The following is a 14,716-nucleotide window of genomic DNA, read 5'->3' as shown; positions in this document are numbered from 1 at the left end:
CTTTGACCTGGAGGCCAGGGGAAGGGCAGGGACGTGGTCACAGATAACAGAAGATTCTGTAAAATGGCACTTGGCACTGTGTGTTATCTGATATTTACGATGATCCAAAGCAGAGCCCTGTAAATGTCAGCATGCTCTTTATACTAAAGGCAGAGGAGTATCCACGTTTTATAATTATTTTGGAATGTTTGGGGAAAAGAATTCTAAAGACGCAGAGTGCGCTAATCTTTCCAGTGGAGGCAGCAGCGTGGAGTGGTTGAGGGAATCACATCTACCAGCTCTATGGTCTTGGGCAAATGACTCTACCTTCCCTGAGCTCCTGTGTCCTCATCTTTAAAGGGGGGTGGTGAGTGATTTAATGATGGTGTGCCTCCCATAGAGGGCTGATATTAGGCTTAAGTGAGGTGTTGTCTGTAAAGCAGGTGTCACTGGGCCTGGCACATCCTGCGAGATCAATGAACAATAGCTATTATTATTGTCATTATCTATACTGACAAGTATTAGTAGTAATTATAGTCCGAAGCAGTATTATTATCAATAATAATAAGTATCATTGGTCATAATACTTAGTATTACCAGGAGAGATCCAGAAACTCCTAGCCTGTGAGGTCACTTGTTCATAATCATTCCAAGGTATGCTTGGACTTCCTCAGACTGGTTATTGTAAGCATTTCTAAAAGTGGAAGCCCTCTGCAAACAGCGTCCCAGAGAGATGCTGGCAGTGATTATAGGGGGAGGACGGTGATACTGCCGGGCTCCTGTGTATGCATCGTTGTGGGGGGGGGCACTTACCACTGCCCAGCACCTCTGATGAGTGGTCCCTGGGCCTTCCTGCTTCCTGCAGTCTCATCCCAGCCCCGACAACAGGGGGAAGAGTTCAGGGCTCCAGTGTGCATTCCAGACTCTTGTGCAGATGACAGCATTTGGAGCTGCAGCACTCGGAGACATAGACTAGTGTGGGAAAGGGAGGAAAAGCAGGAGGTGTCCAGGGCCAGGGAAGGGAGGACAATGGAGGAGAGGGGAAGAGTAACAAGGGTTCAGATGGAAGGTGGAGCAGAGACTAGGCTACGGGTGATGCTTGGGGACGAGGGGCCAGGACGTGGCAGAATGCCCGCAGCCCAGTTACTGGCAAGCTAGGACACAGCTGGGAGAAACAGCCAGCTAGCTGTCCAAAACTGCTGTTTCCAGGGATAGGCTGACCTTACGGGACAAACTAGAGAAGCCCCATCCCTCTGAGACACGCCTTTTAGCCTTTGCTTGGGAAATAAGATCACAATTGCTCTGGGAGATGGCCAGTGGTACATATATCATATATTTAAATAGAGAACATCTGTGGGTCTCAAGTTTTGTTATTTGTGTAGAAAACAAGCAGGAGGGTGGAAACACAGTGGAATTTAGAACTAAAGGAGAGAAAAGAAATTTTTAATGTAGTTTTGTTTATTTGTTTCCTTTTGTTTGCTTGGAGCCCCAGAACTAGGAAAGCCACGAACTGTCTCAAAGTCCCCCAACATGAGCACATCTAGTTGAGCAAAGAGAGATAAACCTTGCTGGAGCAACCCTGCTCAGGTGGAAGAGAGGCCCCATGGATAACTGAGAGTTGAGGAAGCCTCCATCTCACTCCCGGCTTTAACATTTTCTTGAGTATTGTTTAGAATGGTTTCCTTTAGAGAAGTGGAGAGAGTCTTGTCATTAAAACTCAACTTTTTTGGATGGTATTATTTTTCTAGACTTTAGCACTGGAAATGACCCACCTGTTAGTTTGCTTTTTAAAATAGAACTTGGGGTGCCCGAGTGGCTTCCTCAGGTAAGCAGCTGCCTTTGGCTCAGGTCATGATCCCAGGGTTCTAGGATGGAGTCCCATGTCAGGCTCCCTGCTCCGTGGGGAGCCTGCTTCTCTCTCTGCCTGCCACTTCCCCTGCTTGTGCTCTCTGTCCCCCTCACTCTCTTTCTGACAAATAAAATAAATAAAATGTTAAAAAAATAAATAAAAATAGAACTTCTCAAATACAGCTCAGAAAGTCCCAGGACCTATAGTAACAGTTTTTGAGGGTTTCCCCCAAAAGTATGATTAGCCCTGCATTGAAAAAATAAATCAAACACCCATGGCAAGGTTTTTACAGGGCAAATAAATTGATTTCGCTCAGGAACTGTTGTGTCAAAAAATTTTTTGAGAGTCAATCCCACATTGACATGAATGTGTGGGGTTTTTTGGGGGGAAAAATGAGAGATTTTAAAAAGCTCCTTTTGCTCTTTTCTGGTTTCCAATTGCTTCTACATATTAGTAGCTTATAAGCAAGCATTTATAGAGCTCCTCTATATGCAAGTCTTAGTGATCAGAACTACAGGAAGCCGCAGTCCCAGCCTTTAATAAGCTTATGCTCTAGTTGGTTGGAATTGGTCCTTTTGCAGGAAAGCTTGTACTTGGAGGGTTTTTTCAGGAGGCTCTCTAGCTCTGTGGACCTTTCGGTATATTCAGACTGACACAAGCTCAGATTATATCAGTATTCTTTCACTTCAGCAGAATTGACCACCTATTGGACCCTCTAAACTGAAAGGCCAGAGGCGAAGTCTTGTTTGGACTTCATGAGATCTAGGACACTCATCCTGTTGTCAGGGCCTCGACTCACCTTCTGGTGGGCAAGAGGGCTGCAGGTAGCCTGAGACTCCTGACATCCTAGCTTAGCAACCCCAGAGGAGGGAGGATCTGAGAGTGTGGCTGTTAGAAAGCTCCTGGGGAGGAGTCTCACTGGCTCAGCCTGGAGTACATTTCTGTGCCTGGGCCAGTCACTAGACACAAGGTGCTGGGGGTACTCTGGTCAGGCTGGGTCCCGTGACTGGTGGACCATCCTGTATGGTGATGCAAGGAGGGGTCCATCTCGCCATATCTCATCAGCTGTTATCAGGAGAAGGAGAAAGGGAAAAATGAGAGGTGGTCATCATGGCTGATGTCTTTCTAACAGGGCAGGTGAGCCAAGAAGGACCAGGCTGAGGAGAACCAGGTCTGCCCGCAAGTGGGAACGAGGGCCATGATGTAGATTCCTGCACCGGTGGTGGGAAAGTAGGCGGGCCGGGCCGGTGGTATCCTGGCAGAAGCCACACCCTCCTTCGTACCTTCTTTATGGCCAGGACTCATTGCCCTTACAGCCTTGCCATGGCTTCTTTCATCTGTGTGCCTACGTCTCATGCCAAGCCCTACAGAAGCAGACCAAAGACGACATGACAAATGCCATCTTTGGAGTCAGACCAGTCAAAAGCTGAATCCCGGCTCTGCCACTCCCTAGCTGTGCAACCCGGGACACAAAGGAAACCCTCAAAAACTGTTACTATAGGTCCTGGGACTTCCTGAGCTGTATTTGAGAAGTTCTATTTTTATTTTTTTAACATTTTATTTATTTTATTTGTCAGAAAGAGAGTGACGGGGAGAGAGAGACAGCACAAGCAGGGAAAGTGGCAGGCAGAGAGAGAAGCAGGCTCCCCACGGAGCAGGGACCCTGACATGGGACTCCATCCTAGGACCCTGGGATCATGACCTGAGCCAAAGGCAGCAACCCCCTTCTGATTCTCCAGCCCTTGTCTCTTAAGTAATAGTACCTATTTAAGGTTTCATTAGGGAATGTATGGAAGTGACTTTGGACAGTATTCGGCAGATGGAAAGTACATCACAAGTGCTAGCTGTAGTGGATAAAGCACAGATGGTGTCTCATTCACCTTTGGGTCTTTCGTACCTAGTTGGGGCTGGTATCCAGTAAGTATTCAATAAGTGCTTGCGTAGATGGAATTGAAGCCAGGTGAGGAACTGGCCACAGAGTTACAAGAGGTGGTAGTACAGGCAGGAGAATGGGAACGGGGAGGGGGCTCTGAGAATTTACAGCAGGCAATGGTGTCGGGGTCCGTGGGGGGGAGGCAGGGGTTTGGGTCTCGGAAGCCAGACTCTTCAGTGGCTCTCAACTGTCAGGGTAGGAGCAGGGCACTTGTTAAAAAGTCACTGTCCCAGGGTCCATCTTAGCAGGTCTGGGATCACTGTCTTTGACGAGCACCAAGGGATTCGGAGGGCTGCCCCCTAAAGACCCCACTGGTTTCTGGGTCACAAACTCAGATGCCTCCCTGGGCCAGATGGGTGACGTGGATGGGTGAAAGGAGATGCTGGGCACTGTGGCCAACCAGAGAGCACAAGCCTCATCTAGAGGGAGCCATCCTCCAAGTGGGGACTCAGTATTGCCAGGTCTCCTTGTTTTTTCAAGAGAGTCTGAAAATCAAGACTTGTAAATGGAATTTCCTGACTTTTTTAGATGCTGAGAAACAAGTTAAATTTTTGAAAACACCAAAAGGCCAAATAAAACATGTCTGTTGGCCAGAGAAGAGCTGCCACTTGTACTCCTTGGTCTAGGGCCGTGGTTCTCACCCAGGGCAGTTTTGCACCCCAGGGAACATTTGGCTGCATCTTGTCCCAGCTTGGGTGGGGGTAGGGAATGCTACTGGCATCTAGTGGTTAGAGGCCCAGGATGTTGCTAATCCCCCCTTCAATACACACGCCATTGCTTCCACCTCAGAGAGTTAGGTGGCCAGAAATGATGTTGAACTGGCATGAGTTGTGGGCAGAAGAAAGAGGCAGGGCCAGAGACATCTGCCACCTGATTTTTACAGAGACAGGACTCTGCCCTTCAACCCTGAGGAGCCCCGGCTGCCATGGCTGGGCCCTTGTTAGTCAGGTAGAATTGTTTTTTCCAGTGTGCACACTTCTGGTAGAAAAGCAGCCTGCCACCCCCAACCTCTACAGGCATGAAAATCATGCTAAAAATTCGAACAATGAGTGCTAATACATTGCCACTTGGGTCCCCAAGGGCTGGGTGTGATGGTCTGCTCAACGTTATCAGGGTTTTGGCCTCCTGTTCCTGGTGGAATGTTTAGTTTGGGCTCCTCATTCAGTAGTTTCTGGAAGTATAGTTGAGAATATTTCCCTTCCCAACCATAACAAAATAACTGTGCAGTTCAGTAACGATTTGCTGAGGGCCTGCTCTGTGGTCCGCCCGGTGCTGGGTGCTATGGGGCAGATGAACAGAGACTCGGGGTGGGGGGGGTTCCATGTGGAGGCTTACTGTGCTGTGGAGAAAACCCAAGAACCAGACCGTGAGCCCTCCCCCTGCAGTCCACCCTCCACACACTGGTTGAAGCATTGCTCTGGGCACCAGTCTCTCCCACTTAGAAACATTCTGTGGCTCCAGTTCCACTCTGAATGAAGCCTGCCCTCCGTTAACCTTGGTGATCTGACCCAGCCTCCATTTCAAGCTTACTTTCTGCTGTTCTGTTGGTGTGCGCCTCTCTTTGCAAACCAAACGTTGCCCTACACCCACTCTCCTGCCCTGCCCTTGCTCAGGCTGTGCCCCCCACCTGGAATGCCATCTCTGGCCATTCATGCACAGTGAGATGGCTCTGGTCGTACTCCCCGGCCACCCGCTTTATCCTCTTTATCTTCCATCCTCTATAGCTCCGTCTGCCTCCTGCCTTATTTATGTTCTTGACCCTTGACCTACCAACTGGGAGATGCTCAAAGGAAAAGCTAATTAAAAATTCAACTATATGTTCCTTTTCTGGGCAACCTGCTAGCCTTTTATCTGGCATCTGGTGGGTCCACTCAGCCTGTGCTGCTAGCTCTTCATCTGTGCCTGGCCCAGTGCCGGGTGCTCCCATAAATGTCATCTCTCTGTGTCCTCACAAGGACTCTGTGACACTGGGCACAGCATCCTACTTTTACAGATAAAAAAACTAAGGCTAGAGGAGCTTTCACTTCATTCATTCACAGACTCATTCAGTATAGTTAATGAGCACCCACCGTGCCACAGGCTCTGTGGTGTTGCAGGGACATGGGAGTGGGAAACCCAGGAAGCAGATCTGAGACAGCTGAAGTTGGCATCTAGCAGAATGGCGAGGGAACATTCTTGGAGTCCGCACTTTGGGAGGGCAGAGGAGAGAGCAGGCGAAGTCAAGCCATGCTGCAGGCAGCCTTGCTAGAAATCTTAGACAGCTCTGTGAGTAGTTCTAAAGATGGAGAAGCCCTTTAGAGCTGTCCCAGTTGAGAGGGGAGAGGCAGACTTTTATGCCCCCACCCATTTGTCATCAGACAGAACCTGTTAGTGCTTGGAAGGGACGTTACCTTGTGTACTGAGGCCATCCCTGAAGGGTGCTCTCGGCTGGGGGCAGTCTGCTGGTAGCCCTCCCAGCAGCTGAGATACCTGAGCACCTGCCCTCAGAGAGAAAAATCTCTGTATAACCAGGCCTGTGCTAATCACCTAGAGCCTGAAAAGTCAAGCTAAAGATTGGTCTTGATCTTGTAGGAACTAAGGAGGCTCTGGAGAAAATACTGGCACAGGCATGCAAAACTGGGGACCAGAGTTAGGGACTTCGTTAAGGCACATCTTTGGAAGTCTGGGTCCTGCAGTGATGATGTGCTTGTTCTGGGACTGGTGGTCCCGGATGCTTAGGATGCTTTTGGCTGCAGGTAAAAGAAAACTGTAGCTTCAAGTGACTTAACCAGCAAAACCACAGAAATGGAAGTTGGCTGAAAGGAAGGCTCTGGGTTCACTCAAAGCAGTTTCTCAGCAGCTCAGGAAGAAGCCAGATTTCTTTTGCTCTGCTACCCAAGGTTACTTCCTGTTCTGGTCCTAAGGTGCCTGCTGGTAGCAACTGGGGCCCTCAGTAGAAAAGCTAAAACCTTCTCTCAACCGTCTAAGTCCTTCTCTTCCATCCAGTTAAGTCACATGCTCAGCCCTGGACTAATAGACCAGAGCATTACAGCTCCTCCCAGAGCTCAGCTGGAGGAATCAATACAGAGCCAAATCCATGGCCGTTTTAGGAAGCAGAAAGGGTGCTGGGGCTGGATGTTGGGGAGGGAGTCAGCCTTACCTACTACGGAGAGCAAGATTGAGCAGTTTGAGGGCAGGGCACAGTGACAGACCGGATTGAAGGGGAAGGACCAAAAATTTTTTTTCAGAAATAACTCCAAGGTTTCCCGTTGCCATGCTTGGGATGGTATTATCTTGTTGACCAAACTCAAGGCGATGGGGGAATTTCAGGTTTGATTTTGGATAATCTGAGTTTGATGTGACAAGGAAACATTCGAAATGTATGGTTTTGCAACAAAGTTCTAAGTCTTGGAGCTGGGGCTCCAAGTATTGCAGGACAGAGCCGGGGAGAGGACTACCAAAATGGTGACACGGCTGCAGGCTCCTGTGAAGTGGAAACTGGAATCAGGACTGTGTGGGGAGTTGGCTGGGGCAGGGCCTGGGAAGGCAAGACTGGTGGGAGTTTGAGAAGCAGGGCTCTCCTGGCCACGCTGCTTCTAGGAATCCTTCTGACAAGGGTCTTTGCTCATGTGCACAGTGACAAGGTACAAGGATGTTCACCCCATCATTGCCTGAAATGTTAAGAGACTGGAGACAATCTAAATACCCATTGTTATGAAGCTGTTTAATTAATTATGACTCATCTGGTATATGGAACCTCAAGCAGCTGTTTAAAAAAGGCGGATGAAAAAAAATAAATAAAAAAATAAAAATAAAAAAGGCGGATGCAGGACCTCTGTGACTGCAGAGGAAAAATCTCAAACATATGGTTAGGTGGAAAAAAGCAAGATGAAAAGATGGGTATAGAATACTTCCATTTGTGTGAAAAAAAATTATACACTATCCACACGTGTGTCTGTATATTCATAGACTATTTCTGGAAGGTATCAAAAGAAACTTCTAATAGCCCTTGCATCTGGGTGAGGTTGTGAGAGCTTGGGGGACTGACTTTTTCCTTTTTGCCTTGCTGGCTATTAGTGTTTCTTTAACTTTGTGCATTTATTACATATCGAAAAAGTTAGATCATAAAAATAAATACATAAGAACCTGGGTCTTGGGTGTCAGAGAGGTTAGTGAGACTGAGGACTGAGAGGAGGCTACTGGAGGGTGTCAGAGAGTCCGGAGTCCAGTAGAGAGGCAAAAGTCAGGGAGAGGGGCCACAGGGGAAACCGAGGCACAGGCTGTCAACTTCCTTGTGAGAATCAGGAATAGAAGGAAGTGGGCATAGCTGGTTGGGTTCATTGGCCACCACTGCAGATGCACGGGATGCATCTGGGGGATCCAAAGGTTCCCCCAGGAGCTTTGCACAGGAGGTTCTGCTCGGGCTGTGCCGTGGTTTGGGGTTTAGTCCCCTATCATTAGCCACTAGAGCTGCAGGGAGATCTAAGCACATCTTTGGACTGCCCAGAGCTTTGTCAGTCTTTTTTTTTTTTTTTTTTAATAAAGATTTTATTTATTTATTTATTTATTTGACAGAAAGAGATCACAAGTAAGCAGAGAGGCAGGCAGAGAGAGAGAGAGGAGGAAGCAAGCTCTCCGCGGAGCAGAGAGCCTGATATGGGGCTGGACCCCAGGAGCCTGGGATCATATACCAGATGAGTCATAACCCACTGAGCCATCCAGGCGCCCTGCTTTGTCAGTCTTTTAAGAGACCTTCAGATGGGTGATTTCTGGCTACTGCAGTACCAGAAGCTGAGAGAAAGGCTGGGAGGTAGGAAAAGGAACCTAGGAAGGCATCATATCTGGTCTTGAGCCTTCCTCTGCTCCTACTGTCTGGGGGCTCCTGACCTCTGTGGGGGAGGGAGGAAGGCTGATCTCTGCCCATCATTCGCTGGTCATACTTGAGCTGAGGGAGCTGAAAGGGGAACACGATGACTCGGCTCTCGGGGAGCAGTGGTCAGGGCTCCCGTTTTCTTCCTCCCTCACTCCCCCACTTCCTTCCTTTCTTCATTCTTCTCTCTCTTTCTTTCTTTTAAATTTAAATTTAAGTATAATTAATGAACAGTGTTGTGGTGGTTTCAGGTGTACAGACTAATGATTCCACAATTCTATACACTAGTGTTCATCACGATAAGGTGCTCTTAGTCCCTTCACCTATTTCACCCAGTCATTTCCCCACCCCTCTCCCCTCTGGCAGCCACCAGCTTGTTCTCTGTATTTAAAAGTCTGTTTTAGGGGGGTTATTTCTTCTTTTGTTTGTTTTGTTTCTTAAATTTCACATATGAGTGAAATCATATGGTATTTTTCTTTCTCTGACTGACTTATTTCATTTAGCATTATACCCTCTAGGCCCATCCATACTGTTGCAAAGGGTAAGATTTCATTCTTTTTGATGGCTGAATAATATTCCATTGTACATATATACCACATCTTTATCCATTCATGAGTGGGCACTTGGACTACTTCCATATCTTGGCTATTGTAAATAATGCTGCAATAAACACAGGGGTGTATATAGCCTTTAGAATTAGTGGTTTTTCTTTGGATAAATACCCACTAGTGGAGTTAATGAATCATGTGGTAATTCTATTTTTAATTTTTAAAGGAACTTCCATACTGCTTTCCACAGTGACTGCACCAGTTTGCATTCCCACTAACAGTGCAAAAAGGGTTCTATTTCTTCACATCCTTGCCAAGACACATTATTTTCAGGACTCCCACTTTCAACATGGAAACTTCACATGATACGCCAGGCAAAGAGGGAGAGTATTAACCAAAACAATAATAATAGTAATAATAACAATAAACCTTAAGTAATAGAGAATCCTAGACTCTTCAGGCTGGGTGGGACCTGGAGATAATTTGTTCATTGTTTTCTGAATTGCTTCTCTCAATATACCAAATGTGTAAGAACAAGAATCAAGATCATCTAAACCACATACCACAGCACTCCTTAGAAAGCCCACATACACGAGGGTAGGAAAGCCTCTGAAAAGTCCTTTTGTAAGAAAACCTGTCTCCTCTGGTTCAACTAGCTTTTCCCAAGTGCATTTGCTTACAGAAGCCTCTGCCCCCCTCCCTTTTTTTAGTGTAACACTCAATAGTGACTCCCAGACCAAGTTTTGGGAGGTGATGCTTTAGTTTAAGCTTCTTATTTTGCAGATGGTAAGGAAGGCTCCAAGCCCACATGGCCAGTCAGTGATACAGTGGAGGCAACAACCCTGATCCTGCCTTGTGCTCCATAGCCTGTCTGTTAACCTCTATTGTTCATGATGAATTGAGATGTTAGATTATTATTTCCCAAACTGTGTTATATGGAACCCCACTCTTATGAGGTGCTAATGAGTATTGAGCGAGGGACACATAACTCTGGTCACATCAACTTAAGACCAACCCATAGTGGGAATGCAAGCTGGTGCAGCCACTCTGGAAAACAGCATGGAGGTTCCTCAAAAAGTTGAAAATAGATGACCCAGCAATCGCACTACTGGATATTTACCCTAAAGGTACAAATGTAGTGATCTGAAGAGGCACATGCACCCAAATGTTTATAACAGCAATGTCCATAATAGCCAAACTATGGAAAGAACCTAGATGTTCATCAGCAGATGAATGGATAAAGAAGTGGTATACACACACACACACACACACACACACACACACACACACACAGTGGAATACTATGTAGCCATCAAAAGAAATGAAATCTTGCCATTTGCAATGATGTGGATGGAACTAGAGGGTATTCTGTTGAGCAAAATCAATCAGAGAAAGACAATTATCATATGATCTCCCTGATATGAAGAATTTGAGAGGCAGAGTTGGGGGTTTGAGGGGTAGGGAAGAACAAAGTAAAACAAGATGGGATCAGGAGGGAGACAAACCATAAGACTCTTAATCTCACAAAACAAACTGAGGGTTGCTGGGGGGAGGGGGAGTATGGAGAGGGTGGTTGGGTTATGGGCATTGGGGAGCGTATGTGCTATGGTGAGTACTATGAAGTGTGTAAGCCTGATGATTCACAGACCTGTACCCCTGGGGCAAATAATACATTACATGTTAATAAAAATAATTAATTTTTAAAAATCGCTAAAATAAAATAAAATTCTATTAAAAAAAAAAAAGACCCACCCATAGAATTAAAGATGAACAGATTGGCTGTGGATTTCTCAGAATCTTTAACATGGTGACATATCTGCAAATCATCAAGGCAGGGAGATATAAGGTTCCCCAACTTATTTGGTCAGGGAATTCCTTTTGCAAGGGACCTCTCCCCATGGATTTGTTTCATGGATACAAATTGAGTAATTCAAGTCTCCATCAATAAGGTCTATACTGGTTTATGTGCCTATCCCCACCCATCCCAAGTATTCCTGACCTTTCTGTGTTGAAAAGGAAATTGGTCAATGCAACCAGTGACCTTCTTCCCCTCTGACATTTGTTCTTCCATATTCCAGAGCAAGGAGATTGGCCTGCAGATGCACGAGGAGCTCCTGAAGGTCACCAATGAGCTCTACACAGTAAGTCCTATTCAGGCTCTGCTGCTGGGCTTGGGATCTGGTCCCCTTTCTTCAGCACCAGGAGCTAAAGGGAGTCTAACCAGAGTCATGGGATGAACCTGGGCATTTTTGCTGTGTCTTGGGCTGAGTGGCAGGGGCTCGTCCTGGTGGGATGTAATGGTTTACAATTCTGGCTTCTGATTCTGTATAGATTCTGTGGGGCCCTGAGCATGTTTAGTTTGTATACGTTCACAAGAGACCTGCATGACCTGCCAGGTGTGGGAATGTGTTTCCTTCCAAAGCAGAAGACACAAGGTCAGGGAGGGGACAGCATGGATAAAACCTCCCGAGGCAGCAATGTGGGTCTGGAGTCAAATGCAATGGGCTGAGGCTGAGGTCTGCTCCTTCCTGATGATGGAAACTTAGGCAGATATGTAGCTCATCTGGGTTTCATCATTCTCATTTGCAAAATGGAGCACTGTTCTGAGGAAACATGTGAGGTGAAAGGGGTGAGCGTACCTCGTTATCTCCAAGGAATGATTTCAGAACATTACAACACCGTGCAGAATTGACCTTGCTGCCTATACGGAGGCAAGATCTAACTGGACTAGAGATGACTATTAGAATTCAAGAGGGTCACGGAATGGGGAATGCAGGCTCACCAAGTTATGATGCAGGAGTTTACTGGTTGTGCCCTGAGGGCTCTTGGGCTTCTTTATGGAGGAATGTGATGAGCCTCAGCAACAGCCTAGGGGATGGGATGAGGTTGCCCCGCAGGGAGAGCTCGAGACCCTTCATCCCCCAAAACAGAGTAGAATAAAGCTATTGTATTTTAAATACGTCAGGGTTCCTTATAAAGTTTCCTATTAAAAGTGGGGATTCTGGGGCACCTGGGTGGCTCAGTGGTTAAAACCTCTGCCTTCAGCTCAGGTCATGATCCCAGGGTTCTGGGATCGAGCCCTGCATCAGGCTCCCTGCTCAGCGGGGAGCCTCCTTCCCATCCCCTCCTCTGCTTGCCTCTCTGCCTACTTGTGATCTCTGTCTGCCAAATACATAAATAAAAATCTTTAAAAAATGAAATTAAAGAACAAGTGGAGATTCTGCTGCTAAAATTATATTTGAGAAAGGGAAAGAATAGCAGGCTGCAAGAAGACCCCTCTCTCTGGTGTTAGGATCTTTCTGTAGTCATGTTCTGTGTGGCCAGCAAGTGGTGGTCTTCTCAGGGCCCGAGAGCTTTTGCCTAAGAGCCTGGATCTCAGGTTGGAATTCCTATCTCAGATTCTAACCAGTGATGGGGACTTCTCTGGGCCTCAGTCTTCTACTCAGTAAAATAGAGATGCGAGCTCCTGGAGGTTAACCTATGAGAGTTGAGACTCATGTTTCAATTATTTCAAGTTGAGAAGTGCAACCTGTGCCCTGGACAGTTTTTAGCTGCGTGATTGCTTAGGGGAAAGGAAGAACTGCTGCTTCTCAAGCGACTGAGTCAGCTGGGCATTGTGGGGAATAGTCGCCTAGCAGTTTAAAGCAGACCTTAAAGCCAGAGACCTGGGTTCAAATTCAGTTGTTAAACAGAAATCATAACAGCTGTTTCTTGCAGACCCCGTGGGAGTTGAAGGAGACTAGATATGTACAGCATGCATGGAACAAAGAACAAAAGGCACGGTGGATAGAAGTTCTTGTACTACCATCATCTTGAGTTCTACCTCCTCGGCGAGTGTGAAACCAGCTGTTGTGCCTTCCCACAAGGCAGGGTGGTGATCAATGTGCAAAGCTGGTCACCAGATGCGCCTTCCTTACTCAGAATTCTGCAGAGGACTTGGCTAGACCAGTGTTTCCTAGTCTAGGTCCTTTTTATGTTCCTCAGGCACTGCTTTGAATGGATCACTTTCCTCTGTGGCATTTCAACACCTGGGTGCTGGTGCCAGGGACCCCCCCCAAGCCACTCCCACCCAGGTCTTTAACCTTACTTTGGGGCTCCAGCTGGGCTCCTCTCCCCCACATCCTCTGCACACCCCAAATACCACCTGGTCTACTCCTTTATCCGAGCAGCTCCCCCTGCTTACAATCGCCCTTTCCTTCTCTGCTTCTATGTGTCATACTCATTTTTCAAGCCCAGACCAAAGTCCACCTTTGGAAAGCTATTACCTCTGGGCTTTGAATTCTACGGCAGTTAAAAAAAAAATCTATCATGTTATCCTCATGTACCCAGTTGGTGTGTAATCTCCCGAGAGCCAGATCTTGGTCAGTAACACCGTGCTTAACACCTAGAGACTTAGTTCGAACCTGGTGTGCGACCTCTGGCAGGTCACTTCACCTCTCAGTCTCACCTGTGATCCACAGATCGGGCGGGTGTAAACTGGGTGAAGCAGGTGGGGATTGGGAAGCTGGTGTTGGTGCCCAGTGCGGTACCCTGAGCCCAGCAGGTGTTCCATGCACACTGGGCTCTGCTGGCCACGGGGCAGGGCAGCTGGACAGAAATGTTGCTGGTGTCAGAGGCTTAGACCAGGCAGACTGCCTGTGTTCATGGCAGCCTGGGGATGGCCTCAGAGCTGGTGCTAGAGGAAGGGCCAGCACCTAGCACCTCCCTAGCTCTCTCCTGCAGCCACTTGTGGAGGACTGGAGCCTCAGAGGGCCCACTGCACACCCCCATCCCCAAGTCACGTATTGACTGCACACAGAGTCTTCAGTGATTGCCCAGGAATCATTTACATTCGGGCATTTGGGGCTGCCTGCTGCGGACCCACCGCCGCAGGAGGCACAGTGACTGAGCTGTGAACCTTTCGAGAGTTCATCTTTGAAGTCCCTTGTACATCCCCAGTGTTGCCAAGGCAGTTGCTGAAGCAGAGGAGGGGAGGATGTATGAACAAATGAAAGAAAATGGTTTTGCTCACGAGTTTCGAGTCTGGGTAGGGAGACAAGAGTAAAGTATGTGGCCTGGTGATCGAGCAGTCCAGGAGGGAGTGGAGAGTGTGCTGGGTGCATGGATTCCGAGGTGGGCACCAAGCCCGTGAACCCTGTGAGGGCTGCCCTGTGTTCTCTGCTGTGCTGGAACACAGTAGGTGGCCCACACCTTTTTACTGAGTGACGAAACCAGAGGGAGAGCGAGTGCATGCAGGAGAGATCGAGGCTTCCAGAAAATGCTAGCTCCGGGTGGGATGCTGGGATTAAGGGTGAGTTTTGAACTCGGTCCCCTCGGAGGGGTAGAAATGAAAGAAGCAGAGGGGAAGAGAGGTGGAGGAAGGGAATTCTCTCAGCAGGGATGGCAGGGCAGGATGCCCACAGAACAACCCCATTACAGACCGATCTGGGGTTGAAGTCTCGCTGCCTCACCTCCCGGCTTGGCCAAGCCAGTGAACATCTTTGGGCCTCATTTCCTTTATTGCCGAAACAAGGGTAGCAACAACTATGGCCATTTCATGAGTACTCACACAGTGTGTG

General features: G+C 47.7%; 1 protein-coding gene across 6 annotated transcripts in view; it reads left to right on the top strand.

Moving 5' to 3' along the window:
- SRGAP3 (SLIT-ROBO Rho GTPase activating protein 3) overlaps positions 1-14,716 on the top strand; it is a 252,499-nt gene that overhangs the window by 152,417 nt on the left and 85,366 nt on the right. For all 6 annotated transcript variants that reach the window (XR_006601547.1, XM_004738436.3, XM_004738434.3 and 3 more), the window contains exon 4: positions 11,237-11,299. Coding sequence is in view for 5 of the 6 variants with exons in the window: in XM_004738436.3 (XP_004738493.1) it covers positions 11,237-11,299 (63 nt within the window). In the remaining variant the exon portion in view is untranslated. The remainder of the gene's footprint in view (positions 1-11,236; positions 11,300-14,716) is intronic.

Source organism: Mustela putorius, unplaced genomic scaffold (genome assembly GCF_011764305.1).
Source record: "Mustela putorius furo isolate JIRA1106 unplaced genomic scaffold, ASM1176430v1.1 tig00003850_pilon_pilon_pilon, whole genome shotgun sequence".
Classification (NCBI taxonomy): Eukaryota; Metazoa; Chordata; class Mammalia; order Carnivora; family Mustelidae; genus Mustela; species Mustela putorius.
Note: the sequence above shows the minus strand (reverse complement) of the source record. Positions and strands in the feature narration are given on the sequence as shown.